The following is a 15,521-nucleotide window of genomic DNA, read 5'->3' on the forward strand; positions in this document are numbered from 1 at the left end:
TATCAAAATGTGTGTAATTAAGTTAGTGGTGTTGTATGTATAAAAGGAGTCTGAGTGTGACTTAACAAACTCATCAAAAATGCTCACTTGAAAGTTTACAAACTTCATCATAGGCGGATATATATTTTCTCATTAACTAGATTAATTTCCTCTACCAGTGATATTGTCTTAATTCATCATAATACCATCTAAGAAGTTTCTATTTCTAGTTTTGAAAAGTGATCACCTTCCTGTTATTTTTTTTATTACTTATAATACCTTCCATAAGCTATCATAACGATCTATTAGCTTTAAAGTAGGAAATACCAACAGCATAATATTCTAATGATTAATTCATGCCATCTCACACGTGTCAGTTACTAAAAAAATGATCCAGCAGTCTAGTATAATTATCAGTTCCAGTACTGTTACAAAATTGTAACACAAGTAGCGTATACAATTTTGAAACACTAATATAGTGTGAGGTAAAAACATGTGTTGTCCTTGGCAATCAGAGAATTAGGTTTTGGACAGTTAAAATTATGTGTTGGTTGGAACATTCATTTTTTAACCGAACCACTTTGGTTTTAATTATTATCATCAAGTAAAAGTCTATACAATCAGTTGTTAGTAACAGAACAAATAGCTAGTGACTGTTGTTTTTTCCAATTACTATTAAAATGTCATACTTGCAATTAACATCAGTACATCCTACCATAAGAAATTATTTTAACTTGGAATATTTTTGTGAATTCAATATGTGTTACATTTCCATGGACATTCAGTATGTCATATTCTGGGTTAGGATGCTGTCACTCAATGAAACACATGGCTATCCTTACATGTAAGTCTTGTGTGCCAGGCTTAAGCATGCAAGAAACGTCACTTCGCTACAAGTGTCCCATGATGGAAACTGCACATCTACAAGATATCTGAACTACAGTGGCAGTGTGAGAGAACTGTTAATGAGTGAGGCAGCTCTGGCTTAACATCTTCATTTGCAGGTATCTGTGAACCCGACCAACTCTAGCATAGAAAGGCCCTGTAGGATTGGTAAGCAACTCTTTTTTAACAGTGCGCTTATTCCACAACTCCGGCTGTGTTAGCCTCCAAAACTATTAAGTCTTTTTGCTAGTAGACAATATTCCCAAGTGAAAGTTTTACATGTATAGCAATTAATTTTCGCTGACAAAAAAGGAACCACTAAATATTCTTAATGTCAAAATATTTCCCAGCATGTTTTTATAAACCACATGCTTTTATTTCTTGCTATGGGTACCTGTATGTACTTTAAAGCAACTTTGGAGCTTGATTTGTTCATCCCACACTAAAACAACAACAAAAAATCTTGTTAACAAAAATATTTAAATTTTCAGCCACGAGTTATTCACCTTTAGCATACAACTAAGTAAATCTTTAATTTGTACAAACGAAGTATTTCCACTTGTCATATTTATCTAGTCCTCCCCCCCATCCTCCAAAGTTATAGGTCAATATACTTTGGTATTTCACAACTAATTCAATGCCGATCACATTCACAATTAATATGGTTCCTAAATAAGCTTTGAAACTTCCTTGCTAATTCCTACTTTAAAAAACGCTACAGCAATATATAGCAAACAATTTGATCATGTTACTTTCTTCATCCGTCACTCAGCACCCCCAACATCCTCAGCTCAACATTGTAAAGGAAGACATGAAACACAAGAGGTCAAACCAGAACTGCTGAAGTACTAAAATATACAACAGGGTGGATGTCATAATCTGTGATACTATCATTTGTAAATTTTGGAGCTTTAAACAATAAACAAACCCATTTAAAACCACTAGAGTAAGGATGTTGTATTGGTACAATGCATACCCGCTTATGCAACATTCTCTCAAATCCTGCATGGCAATATACCAAATTGATATCTGATTCTGTTATTTTACAAAAAAGTTAACAAACAAGTTTAAGCATGAAGAAGGACGTAAGTACATGATGCGTGTATAGTATCTACTACATCAAATAGCACACGTCAGGAAAAAGTAAAGTACAACATTGTAAATTCAAACCCATAGTGTTAACTATCACTGAGTTACACTCATGAGTTAGTAAGAAATTATTATAAGTTAGTAAGTTAGTAGAAAAATTTGTTAAATAAAGCTTTAAAAATTACATCTACTTAATGGAAGTTTTCCAGGTGGTTGCATTTACCCACCAAAAATATATTAACCGGAAACCAGCCTCACAATGCACCTTGGTAGTATTTGTTGGAAAAAATTAAGCCCAAGCATGTTCTGATCCCTATTACACCGTCTACTGTAAGTTACTCTTGAGTAAAAATCTGTAAGTTAACTATACAATGTATATAGGTCTAAAAACTTAATTATTATATAACAATATTATACCACCAAAAACACTAAGCAGTATATTGTAGTAAACCAAGTACAATAGCAGTTGCCACAGATTTCTCCTTGAGTATTTGACTACATTACAGTTTGAAGTTTGAGTAAGGTGAGTACATTGTGGGGGTAGTTTAATTGCTACAGTACTAGTGTGGTCTCTGTAGAGTGATAGAGGAAGACATAGGATTGTCACCATGCAAAACGACACAACCCAAGGAAGGGAAACACAATCAATGTCAAGTGATGATGTCGGGCTCAATCTACTATAGTAGGAGACCATAAGCACCGCAAGGAGTGGCACTTATGAGCTCCTGACTTTAGTGGATAAGCAGCTCTTTTATAAACTTCAGATGATCTTTACCTGTGACCTCTCTGAGGTTGCTTGTAAGATGAGTGCGTGTGCGTGTGTGTGTGTGCGCGCGCGTCTGCCTATATCCATTCAAGTTATTTGTTGACTATTACACAGTCCAACAGACAGGAAAGTTCTGTGCTGAGGAATTTCCTTTATCCTTGTGTTTGTATAGGATTCAAAAACTTAGGCGTGGCAAATTTCTTAAAATGTTGTGAAAGGTTTTACTCTGCAGGCTACCTACACAACTTACAACTCAAATTATACACCTTGTAGATTCCCAGGAAGGCAATAACAACAGAGTAGTTCAGGCTGAAATGCGGGGGTGGTATAATAAAAAGCTACATTCAAACCTGGGGATTGGCTGTGACAAACTACACATCAAGAACTGAAATTAGTATATCATTCTCTGTTTTTGAAGCAACAAGAAATCACACCCATACATACTCACAAAGAATGTCATTTTACATACAAAGTACTTTTACTGACAGATGTAAAACAGTGTACAGTACCTAAATAAAAATTTGACCCATCAATTGAGCACCCAGAACACTTCGTTTTGCAATTACAATCTCATAAAATACTTTTCCCAACCAAAATTCTTTGTTAGAGATTTCTACATAGGGAATATATAATTTTAGTCTCGTAAGCAAAGGAACAGTATGTCGACCAGATGCAACAAGTACCACATCAATGTACATACGTACCATCTTTCAGTACATATTTAGTAAACAACCAAACTTATGAAATGATAGTAAATTGATATTTATTATCCTCGTAACTCCTTCACAACTAACACTTCCATTTTAAATCATTTTGGAAAAGTACATCAAGTACACGCAAAGTGAATCACACAAAATTGTATTATACATTTTGAGCCACATACTAGTCAGCCAGCATCAAGTAGCAAAGTGCTTCTAGTAACATGATACATCATTTTTAATTTTCTACTGAAATATTAAATTTCATACACTATGTACTATCCTGACACCAAGACAATTGGACTCTTCAACAAACATTATCTAATGGACACCTTGAGTATCTATCACATTGTGATTATTTCCAAGGGTATTGTTACCCACTGGAAAGTAACCTGTGATTTTTTAAATGCTGTTAATTATTTTTTATTGTGCTATAGGATATTGGAATGATGACAGCTACCAGAAACTGTTTCTCTGGGAGATGTGTATTGTATAGGTACACTTTGAGGTAACGTTGTTACTATGTTTGTTGATATGAATGGACAAGTCCTTGAGATATCACGGAAATGTTTATTAAATGCCACAATTGATTGTGGGTTGCCCACAATACTACACTTGATGCTAGAGTATGTAGTGAAACACACACGAGTTACATAGTTCAAGTTAGTTGTGCACGTATGATGTACTTATACACACCCCTCATCCTCAGTCATCTAAAGTTTACTGTTGATAAACCCACCCGACTTCAGATAGGGGATTTATCAACAGTAAACTTCCTCCGACTCAATATGACTCACTACACGTTTGACCTTCTCTACTGATTAAGTATGTGTTTGTGACCTTATGGTATGACCTCTGGAATTGAATGAATATTACAGTATATGTATGCTATTTTAGAAAATTCATGAAAAGTCTTTTTATAGACATTTAGGTGAATAATGCTAAGCACTGGAGCCATACAAAATAATGTACTATAAACTCAAAATTGTATGAATATATCATACGTAAAATTATAAAACGATCATACAATGAAACACTGGAGCCATACAATGAATACAATAATATATTAAACTCTATCATGTACTAATAACCTACAAATGTTCATACATGTACCACTACATAACAGATGATCAGATTTAGTACAGTATAACATATTCATTTGTGCTACATGTAGTTACGTGGGTAACATGGGCAACTACAGTGACAGGTTACAATGTGTCAAGTGTACAAGTACAAATTCATATATCATTTGAGCTATTCAAGTTGCATCATGTAACAATTGTTAAGGTGGTTGCTATACTAACTGGTCAAGTTATAAGAATTATCTACTTTTTCATGGGTGGAGTGGGTGGACAAAAGGTGCTAACAGTTGAGTCATTGTCTACATGAGCACATGGAACTGTACACATCATCAAGAGATTTCTCATTTGTAGTAGTGCATATACATTGGAATTCTTAAATCAAAGACACCTCCATTTTAGGGACACTTTATGCTGATCCACTGTACGTACGATTCACAATTCCCCCATTAGGGGAATTAATATGGGAATGCAGTAATCCCAATTATTAATTAATTCTGGAAAAGTACATGCAGAACACTTCTCATTATGGGAAATCATAATTTTCATCGTGTATATGTGTCATTCCCTGATGGGATTTTCATAGGTTACCTTTGGGGCTTGTATTTACCTTTTCTATAGGAATCAGGCCTTCATCTAGGAAATGACTCAAAGGGATTTTCAAGTTATTAACTGTTCCTTGTGTATTTTTAGGTACAGTTCTCAACTGCTGTACCTTTGTAGTAGTTTGTACTTGCATAAAAATTGGGAAAGGGGGGAGGGGATCGCCCTGTCCTGCTTAAATACTTGGGGATATATGTAAGCTGGCTGTTTTGAAATCTAACCAAGGGAATACACATACACATGATGTGAATATTCTTGTAGAAAAGGCAACTACAAGCCTCAAAGCTAGCAGTTACGGAAAATTTAGAAAGTACTCTACTTTGTGAATCAATAAAGGGAATTGCATAATAGAAATTGTGAATTTTTTTCCTGTTTGCACAATACGTGTATTATCTAATCTAAACCAAGCATGGAATTGTTGAATACCCAACCATAGATGGATAATTTGTAAGACAACAATTTTGTCTATAGCACACAAGCACCACAACAACAACTGTGTACACACAAATTGATGGGCTATAACTGTTAATGTATGTAGGTATGTATGTGTGCTACTGTTGTGCAATCAGCTGTACGTACAACAGGAAATTGAAACTTCACTACAGACAGGTGCAGTGTGGAAAACACTAAATAGGGGCATGAGTCAATCTTAAATTGCCAAAACAGTAAATTAGACCCTGAAGCTGTTAAATGCATTATTTATAGAAACTATAGGTCATCTTTTCTGGCTCTTGTGGAGATTGAATTTTGTGATTGCCTGTGACGCATGATCAGTCTACTCCAACAGTACTTATATTTGGAATTCATAAAATAATGATCAAAATATTTCAGTTTATCAAACACGATCAAGTGTGCTGTTTACAGCCTTCTTACCATAATCTGTTTAAAATCTTTTGATGAAACCACATTATGTCTTTTACATTGTATAACATCAAGAGTTTATAATGTGTAGGGACGATAACATCACTACGTTGCCTAGGTTTTTATTTAACACACTTAACAATCTGTAACCATCTCTTCCTTTGCCCAGCAGCCTTAATAGTCTTATAAAATGTTATGTGTATAACACTTAAGCCAATCTTTTTATTCATTAGTAGTTTCCTATTTCACAAGTGACGTAAGGCTCAATAATAGCATTGTTTATGAGAGAGCCAGCATGTACCAGCAGCAGTACAGATGTTGTACGTCTGGTTTAAGTCATGATGCAATCACGGTACACTATAAACAGTCAATATATACCATACCCAGTCTGACAAGGCTTTGATCTTTCTTGACCTCACTATAAGGCCTCTTAAGATATCGGCTATTATTACGCTAACAAATTCTGCAAACAACTCGAAGCAAACCAGTCGATATATTTGTTGTCCTATCACAGTCTCCCAACAGCAGTCCTATGAACAACACACTAGAGTATACAACAATTAGATCCATTTATTACCTGTCCACAGTTCTGACTTAGAGTGTAGAGAGAGTACGTGAGCACTCCAAGATTGAAGAGATACAAAACAAATATCCTGCAAGCAACAGTTGAGTATGAACCACCTCAGCAACCAATGTATGTACATACCTTAATATACACACAATATTCTCATTACGAGGTGTCCAAAACTCTACTTTCACAACAGCTAACATTACCCAGGAAAGACAGATGTTCAATAATGACACTACGATAGCCAGCTACATTAAACAGAGAGCATAAAGTACATACATGAATTACTATCATTAAACAAGTCTAGAGTCTAGAAAACATCTTGTAAACTGACCATAAACACACCTCCAATATAATAATAGAACATTTAGTAGGGACAATATGTAGTTCAACAACAAAAGACCCTAAGGCAATCACATCAATAGAGGCAGTGGCCATGGGACAATACCTACACTCTCATAAGGTGTAGGTAGAGAAGACAAATTCTTAATACAACAGAGACCATTTGTAGTAAACTATCTATCGAATATGTTTAACCTAATAACAAACCTATTGACCATATCAAGTCATATCTCCATAGATACTATAGCTGAAATGTACAAACTCCCTTCAATATTTAGGCAAAATAGGTGTTCTCACACTGGAACTGTATTGTGTGTTAATATTCATAGCATGTTAGAAATGTTTATCATTTCATTCTAGGGAATATATGTATTGCCAGTAAACATCCTACTCACCACAAGTGTAACAAAAATACTATACTGGGCACACAAACAGAAGTGTGTACATGTGTAGTACATACTTGTGTACAGTATGTATGACCACAATGAAATGTGACCAGAGTTACATGTACACACTTATAAATGTTCAGTCGTAGACTGTGGGTATATTTTGCAATGTGATACAGTGATAGGGGAAGTCATAAAGAGGCTACAAACTAAGTCTGGACTACTTCAATCATTTGTAGAACATACTGAGCAAAAATATGTTATACATACATAAATGTAATACCTTTCTGTTCATGACTACTTAAATAATGTGTAGTGTGTACCAATAGAGTTCACATACCCGAAATGCTAATAAAAAGTTGACAAACTCCCTCAAATTATCAGAATCTTCTAACAAGTCATTAGCTCTATAGCAATAATCTATACAGCAACAAGAGAGAGTAGTAATATGAGACAACTACAATACACCACAAGATCAGTTCTGAGAATGTATATTCATTGTACTGTAACACGATATACATTTCATATGTGTCATGATCAATAACTCCCACCGAGTATTATTGTGTTTGACATAGGTGCACACATAACATGTGCATGTATATTTTGTACATGTGTGTGCCCACAGGATTAAGGAAATGTACACACAATATATATATCGGAACTGGCTCATGAAAGAAAATATTTGCAAATTGTCCATTTTTTCCTCATTCACAAGAAAACATTTGTGATTTGTGTGAATCAACTACCAATGGACAGTTAAGGGCACACACTTGATTGTTGAATGACTGTGACATGTTACATGGATGGGTATCACATATAATCTAGATACACTGTGTAGTGTAACTTGCCATTTATCGAACACATTTCAATAATCGCTTATAATTCCTCACCACAACAACACACAGACTTCCGGTTTGGACCATCCAACAGAGCAGCCTTTGGTCTCTCTGAATACCAAGATGTCAGTAAATCACACCAACACATTGTGAGTTATGCGTGAAATAGTAGAGCCTATCATTTACCACTCCACAAACACCGGTACGTACTATCAAACAGCCATACTTCACTCAATGACCAATTTTCGAACAGCTCGCACATTCCAATGAATAACATACTAGGGAATTACCCTGTCACTTTGAAGTTTCTATGGGATATCCAACTACCGGATAACAATCTGACAAATTTTATGGAAATTGAATATGCTGTTCATGAGTTATTCAAGTTACACTGAAACCATGGTTGTTATAGGCGCTACCGTTTTGCTCATAACTTGAGGCCTGCTGGTTCGATTTACTTAAAACTTGGTATTCAGGGAGAACAAAGACTCCTCTATTCAATGGTCCAAACTGAAAGTACGTGCATTGTTGTGGTGAGAAATTATAGATGTTTGTTAAAATAATTGTAATTTTGCTTGCTTCGTGCCACCGCATATCCACTAGAGCCTCTGGAGCCCTTTACCAATAGAAACCACTGAAGAAAACTGTTGTAAATGTTGTAATGGTGGTCCATACAACTCAAAAAGTCTTTGGTTAGCGTTTACTGGTTTTGGTATGTTGAGTAGCTCGCCTAGTGTGTTAAGTTTGATAATACATACCATTCGATAATAGGTGACTTATGCTAGCTGATTTTTAGTAGGTAAAAGATAAATGGCTAAACGGGTAATAACATGTTTCTGATTTTCAGCAGAGAAGCTCACAACACTGAGCAGACGATAGGCATGCTGTAGAGAATCACTTGAGTCAGTTCCCTTACACTGTCACCTCCTGACGTTTGCATCTCTGTTCATATTGCATGGCATTTTGTATGATTGTGTTGCATTGTGCATAGCAGTCAGTATAACTTGCCATATGAATGCAAAGGCATGAAATCGTGCAAGGAGGTTCGCAGATTCTGTGTAAGTAGTTACCACTAAAGGAAAAAGGAGGTTTTTCAGGGGGCATTTTATGATGGGTGGGTGGGAGGACTCTACAATAAAATATTCACAAATGAGTCTAAAATTGAACTTACTTCTGCAAATGATTCTCAATACAAGGTACTTCTCACAATATTTTTGATGGCTACATAATGTACTACAAGTCTGTATTGTTTCAATAATAATTTCTTGAAACAGATAACCTTCAAAATTTATATTTACTTATATTGTGTCTTACACTGTCAGGTTCCACAAATTAAAGGGAGTGATATTGGCACACATATTTACAATGGTATTGAGAGTCCAGACTATAATAGTAAGGTGCATTTTGCAAAATGAAATAAGTAGCTGCACTTTGTTCAATTACTAAAACATTATCTATTGGGAATTTTTCTTGACTGTCTATGTGTTATCTCATCAAAGATGTAATCACTAATTGACCATTGTGTGAGTATGGCTTTTGTCATCAACTATATATGGTAAATGATTATGTGTGCCACACAGACACACAGAGACACACACACACACAGACACACACGTGGTTATGTACTATATTCTCTACACAGAGCTGCATCAAGCTTACATTGTTAGACTTTGTTTCACAATGACACCAAGATGGACAAAAGGTTCTTTAAAAAAGACTACTTCATGTTACAAGCGCTTCAAAACATAATTCTGTAAAAATGTTCTATTAGCATGTATGTTACTGTGACAACCTCCTGCAGCATAAAGGATTAGATATGCAAGCTAGTGTATACGGTAGCCTTTTACAGCATCTACAGTGTATATAGGCTGTAGACTGACAATAGTTGAGATGGATAAACAGTTTACCACTCTCTATTTTTCTGTTTTACCAAACCATATAAGTGAACGGTACACTTATGAAGCATGGCATATGCATAAGCATCAAACTTGGTTGATGCATGTAGAGCATTGCTGGCATTTGCTAACAGTGCTTACAATGGTCCTGTCTGCTTTGCCAGAAGAACCAGAAAGGTTGAACCACTTTCAATTCTTGCTGTGGCTCTGACAATCAAAGCAATATTAGCACATTTCCATATTGTTTCATATGTCCCCGGTAGTACATGGAATAATGTAGGAACGCCTGTGGTTGTATGGAAACTAGTTTTAACAGAAGAATGGAATGCAAACTTGTAATGTAATTACAAGAAACAGACAGGCAGAACATAAGCATTACAGACTACAACAAGTCACTGGCTTCAAATAATATAGTTTGTTAAATCAATAGCAGTCAAGCATGATCTCTAACACAAGTCTCTATTCAAGAAAGAATTTGTTGTATACCTACTCTGGCTTCTGTGTGGCTCCCTATACTATACCATAGGATGTGAATTGGACAAGTGTGACAACAGTCACAACACCAGACAAAAAATATAACATAACGTATAAGAAAATATTGGATTGCCCATAGCAACAGTGGAACCCCTCTATAATGGACGCTTAGGGATCAAACATTCTGTTTTGCAACAGTTCCTTCAAGATGTACAGAGTTGGGACTAAAATCTATGTCACATTTTTCTAATGAGTCCTTTAAACCGCACATTTCCAAACCGAATCTACTGACTCCTTAATTCACTATTCCATAGTACACAATGAGTTATAGAAACATGTCGTAGTAATATTATAACAAATTGACACAACTTATCAGACAAATGATGAAGCGTGACATTGTAATGTACAGCTGGTGATGGCCATAGTAAGAGTGCTCAACTCCTTAGTGAGTCCAACGACGTAATATATTATATAGTGCGAAGTGTCCTACTAAAAATTGTAATGTGTTCAATATCTTCCCCCCACCTATTACTTTTTTTTTTGTTAAATCATCTAAAGTGAAAACAAGTCAATAATGGGCCACAATTACCCTGTAGCTAGCCAGCGTACTGTATTAGGTCATAGTTTAAATGTATAAGTGGGGAACGTTTAAGAGGAATGTGAATGTGTACATACTGTACATTGAATATACATAGCCTCACATGGCCAGGTCACTTTATTTGGTATAGGACCTTAACGTTATAAGTATAAAGTATTTGAGTGATAAAGTCCTACTAGAATAGCAGAGGTAAAACATGGATATTAAAAAATTCATGGGTTAGAAATTAATAAAAATGTCATGACTCAGTCACATATACCCAGCCAGTAGCTATTTATGGTAACAGATTGCATACAAATTGCATACAAATTAAATATGTCTAGCCAATTCTGACTTCCTTCTCCTATATGTACTCTGACATCTGTTAGTTTATTGCATACCAAAGTGTTACTATATAAACTATGAGCTATCTCAGTACATAGCTCAGGGTTAATTGTTTACATAGTACTACATGTCATTTACCATCATCAACATCCTCCCGTTTCTCAACTGATGGGCACTCAGTGACCCAGTCCACAGTAAAGTATATGGCCACTCCACTGCCGACATATATCAGCAGTACCATAAGTGTGACCAGAAATCTTAGTAGATACAGCACACACCTAACAAATGGAAAACAGGAAATTGTGTTAATTAACAACTGATTTGAGATGTCTAAAATGTTTGCAAGCCTCAGGGGAACACATACGCCGCACTCAACCCTTACAATTTTACTACTATACATGTAAATGAGCTCATACTTGTTCTTGCCGCCTCTGGAAAGATGCTCATCCACAAGTTCCTAAAGTTAATACACAATATCAACCTCATCACTATGACAAATAAGACATATTTGGAGGTAACTCTAATAGTGGGAAAGTAGAGGATGTTATGTACATGCAACAGGATCAAACAAAGAGATCATTGCCCAACTGAAAATAAACAACATGAAATCCAAACCAACTTCCTATGTCCACACCAAAAATATACATATTGTGCAATAGACTAGACGGACAGTAAGTATTAAATAATTACATACATTAAACTCTCTGAGTAACACTTTGTGTTTGGTGATGACTCCTGATTTACTCGTCACGGAGAAATCCCATGTAGCAAACACTCTCCATGAGAACGGGAACACATCTCTGACCCTGACACGCTCAAGAATGGCATGTTTTTCACCCATGCTACATACATGATTAATAATATGGTCAAAGTGCATTAATTACTTATCCCCCTATACTTCAAAGGCTACAATTGAACACATTCACACATACTATATACATGAAGGCCATATCACCACCAGGGGGTACAGGTACAGAGTAATGGGCAATAATCATCCATACACAAGGACCACACATATCAAGTATTAAACAGCACCAAAGTCATCCTGACCCATTAACAACTAGGATATGGGCACACATTCCACTACACCAGTTTGGTATGCACCAACCATTAGAAAGAGCACGCATAACATTACCGCATCATGGGCTATGCATTTAACCAAGAATAAGTCCACACATTAGAAACTAACACTAGTGTTACATGTATGAATCAATGTCACCTACATGCACGCAACCCTTGAGTGAATAATGTAGTGGTAACAATATGGCAAACAAGCTGATGTTGTGTGCTACGCAAGCGCCATGCAGCTAGCTATAGCTGGAATTAATTAATACCACACTGTTAATGATATAAACTAACAGGTTTTTTTGTTTTGTAATAATTCATATACAGGCCTTCATCTAGAATGTGAATAAAAAAGGGACCAGGATGATGTAAAGGTCTGTGTGCTTATTGCACACAGCATCTAAGAGGGAGTGGGAGCAGGAACTTTACAATATCAGATTGCTTCTGGTGCATAGGTAAGTTTGTAGAGAGTCACTACACCCATATTTCAAACTGGCAAAGCTTACCTAAGCTGAAGTGTAATGCAAGCTTCATTTAGTGTTTAATTAATTCTAGCTAGTTTTGCACCCAAAATGGATTTGCTCACGTGAGCATACAGACTGACATAGATAGGTACATACGTAAAAAACAGTATGTCAGGCACACGCCCACAACCAGACAAAGGCCAACAGTGGGCATGCCTGGTTTTATAATACGTAACAATAATGTTTACAGTTTTATAACTCCCTAAATATTCAAGTATGCCTATATGTGCCCAGGGTCATGGTACAGGTTAACATAACTTTTCGATATTAATTCACAATGCAAACAAAATATATTGTATCATTGATATGATGAAAAAACATTATAATCCTGGGATGGTCGCACCTAATCTAACTACATGTACCTGTATGGATAAGCAGTCTCTCATGATAACACATTTTTATTTGTGAAGAAATTGTCAATCATCTTTACAGTTATTAGAAGACTTCTACTTTTGTGTTTCAATGTGCAAACATTTTATAACCTTTCTGCCAGTCAAACCTCAAAATTCTTCCGACTAGCACTCCCATAACAATAATTACTTAAAGGACATTATCTTACATTTCATTTTTTAGATGGGGCCATGATCTCTCCAACCACAAACAGTACATACACTAAAATACATTTTGTGCAAGTACAGCAACCTGGTACTGTTTATTTTGTTGATATTTACAATACTTGAACATATACTGCTACATACAAATCTACCATGGCAACTACATGTCTGTATGTACATGCAGATTCAACATCAAAACATATGGTGTATACACAAATGGGTAAGTTACAATACCTCACCTAACAAGAATAAAACAGATGCTGATTAAGAAAGCCCAGAACATCACTACCAGGTAAGCTATGGGTAACTTATATGCCATCCCCAGCTCATTGGAACCTCCATCATTACGTCCATTAGTGTAATATCCAATAAATAGTATGGAATACTCAAAGTCCACACCCTATAGTGATATAATATGTGTATACCATCTACTATGCACTATGACAACACATAGTATGCATGTGATCTTCATATGATCTATTATAGCTAATCATATTATAGTTAATATAATTTTTTTTTAAACCCACACACTTAAAGTAAGTAGCTTATCAGGAATTGTTTACTGTATTGTGTGAGGTACATACATGCCATTTTCCTCCTAAATGACTTATAAGTACAGTCACAGACAAATGGCACTAGCTTTATTGCAGTCACATGACAAATAGGCCAATAACATAGATGCTTGTCTCAGATGCCACCATGTTGTCATAACGTTGCTGTCTAGTCTTGCTAACCAGAAAGCCACTGCCAACTATTTTGTATGCCATCTTCACCACAACACAAGATAATATGTTTGCGTGGTTAGGAGACTAGTGTACACAGGATATAGCAAGCACACAGTCTATGTAGTGCGTACATTACTTACTTGTGTGGAGAGCACAGGAATATATATATATGCAAGTAATAATCACACATGTGGTACATTCATTGATAGGAAATAATACAGACAGCTGTAGTTTCCTAGTCCAAACCTAGAGAGGTAGAGAACTACGGGTATGGATGCTGAAATGAGACTGCTTTGTGTACTTGTGATCACTATTCATAACCATGTGTATATAGCAACCACATGCTATATGGAAAATGTACAGAATACATAAATAAATAAATACTAGCAATTTAAATTACAAACTTCCTATGTGAGTCTTCTTTCTCACAACCATGGAAAAACATAAACAAGTGCTCAGTTCATGTGTAATAGAGTTGTGGACTAGCTGTACATGTAATCTATAGTGTAAAAAGACGAGTCAATAAGAGTAGCTAACAAGCTGCATACAGTGCACTGTAATGAGGCACCTTAGCCTACTACACATTCGTATGTGTGAAAAATTACTCTTACTGTAGGACTGTACAATATTTGAGTATCATCTCAAGTCTTGGTATTACAATATGGTTTAGGTATTGAATGCTCCTAATGCACTGTATACAAATTGTTCTAGCTATTTCTGCACTTCAAAAAAGGCCTTTTGCTGTAGTGCCAGTATGCAAAGGTATTTATAATTCTATCCCTTCTTCTTATGAAAGTCAGTCCCAGAAGGGTATAAAAGATGTTCAAAGCAATCATCAATATGGCACCACTTTTGACTTTGTTCCTATCATGTAAACTATTTTACATAATACAGTATCATATCCATGGGAGTTAGTGTACACGTGCTAATTACTACAGTAATTATCATTTTCCTTGTATTGAGCACTTAAGGTAATAGTCAGATAATTAGTGATTGTGGTAATATGTTATCTGCACAAAAACAGCAAAGCTATGAAAAAAGGTGCAGCCTTAAAAAAGCCTAGGTGAAAAAAGTTGTGAAATAAAAGGTGGCGGCCAACAAAGGCTGCAATGATAATAAATTTTAACAATGTACATAGCCATTATTAAAACTTATCAGCATTAATATCATTGCAGCCATTTGTTGGCCACTACCTTTGATATTTCACCCAGGCTTTTTAAGGCCGCACCTTTTATCATAGCTTGGCTGCTTTATCATTATTTTTGTAATT

General features: G+C 35.6%; 1 protein-coding gene across 1 annotated transcript in view; it reads right to left on the reverse strand.

The window, feature by feature from the left end:
- LOC136267340 (transmembrane channel-like protein 3) overlaps positions 1-15,521 on the reverse strand; it is a 34,459-nt gene that overhangs the window by 4,487 nt on the left and 14,451 nt on the right. Inside the window, exons 7-14 of the mRNA XM_066062444.1 lie at positions 13,766-13,926; positions 12,078-12,225; positions 11,800-11,840; positions 11,522-11,661; positions 7,597-7,676; positions 6,667-6,776; positions 6,538-6,613; positions 6,344-6,490 (exon numbers count right to left, since the gene is read on the reverse strand). Coding sequence (XP_065918516.1) covers positions 6,344-6,490; positions 6,538-6,613; positions 6,667-6,776; positions 7,597-7,676; positions 11,522-11,661; positions 11,800-11,840; positions 12,078-12,225; positions 13,766-13,926 — 903 coding nt within the window. The remainder of the gene's footprint in view (positions 1-6,343; positions 6,491-6,537; positions 6,614-6,666; positions 6,777-7,596; positions 7,677-11,521; positions 11,662-11,799; positions 11,841-12,077; positions 12,226-13,765; positions 13,927-15,521) is intronic.

Source organism: Dysidea avara, chromosome 9 (assembly GCF_963678975.1).
Source record: "Dysidea avara chromosome 9, odDysAvar1.4, whole genome shotgun sequence".
NCBI classification, from domain to species: domain Eukaryota; kingdom Metazoa; phylum Porifera; class Demospongiae; order Dictyoceratida; family Dysideidae; genus Dysidea; species Dysidea avara.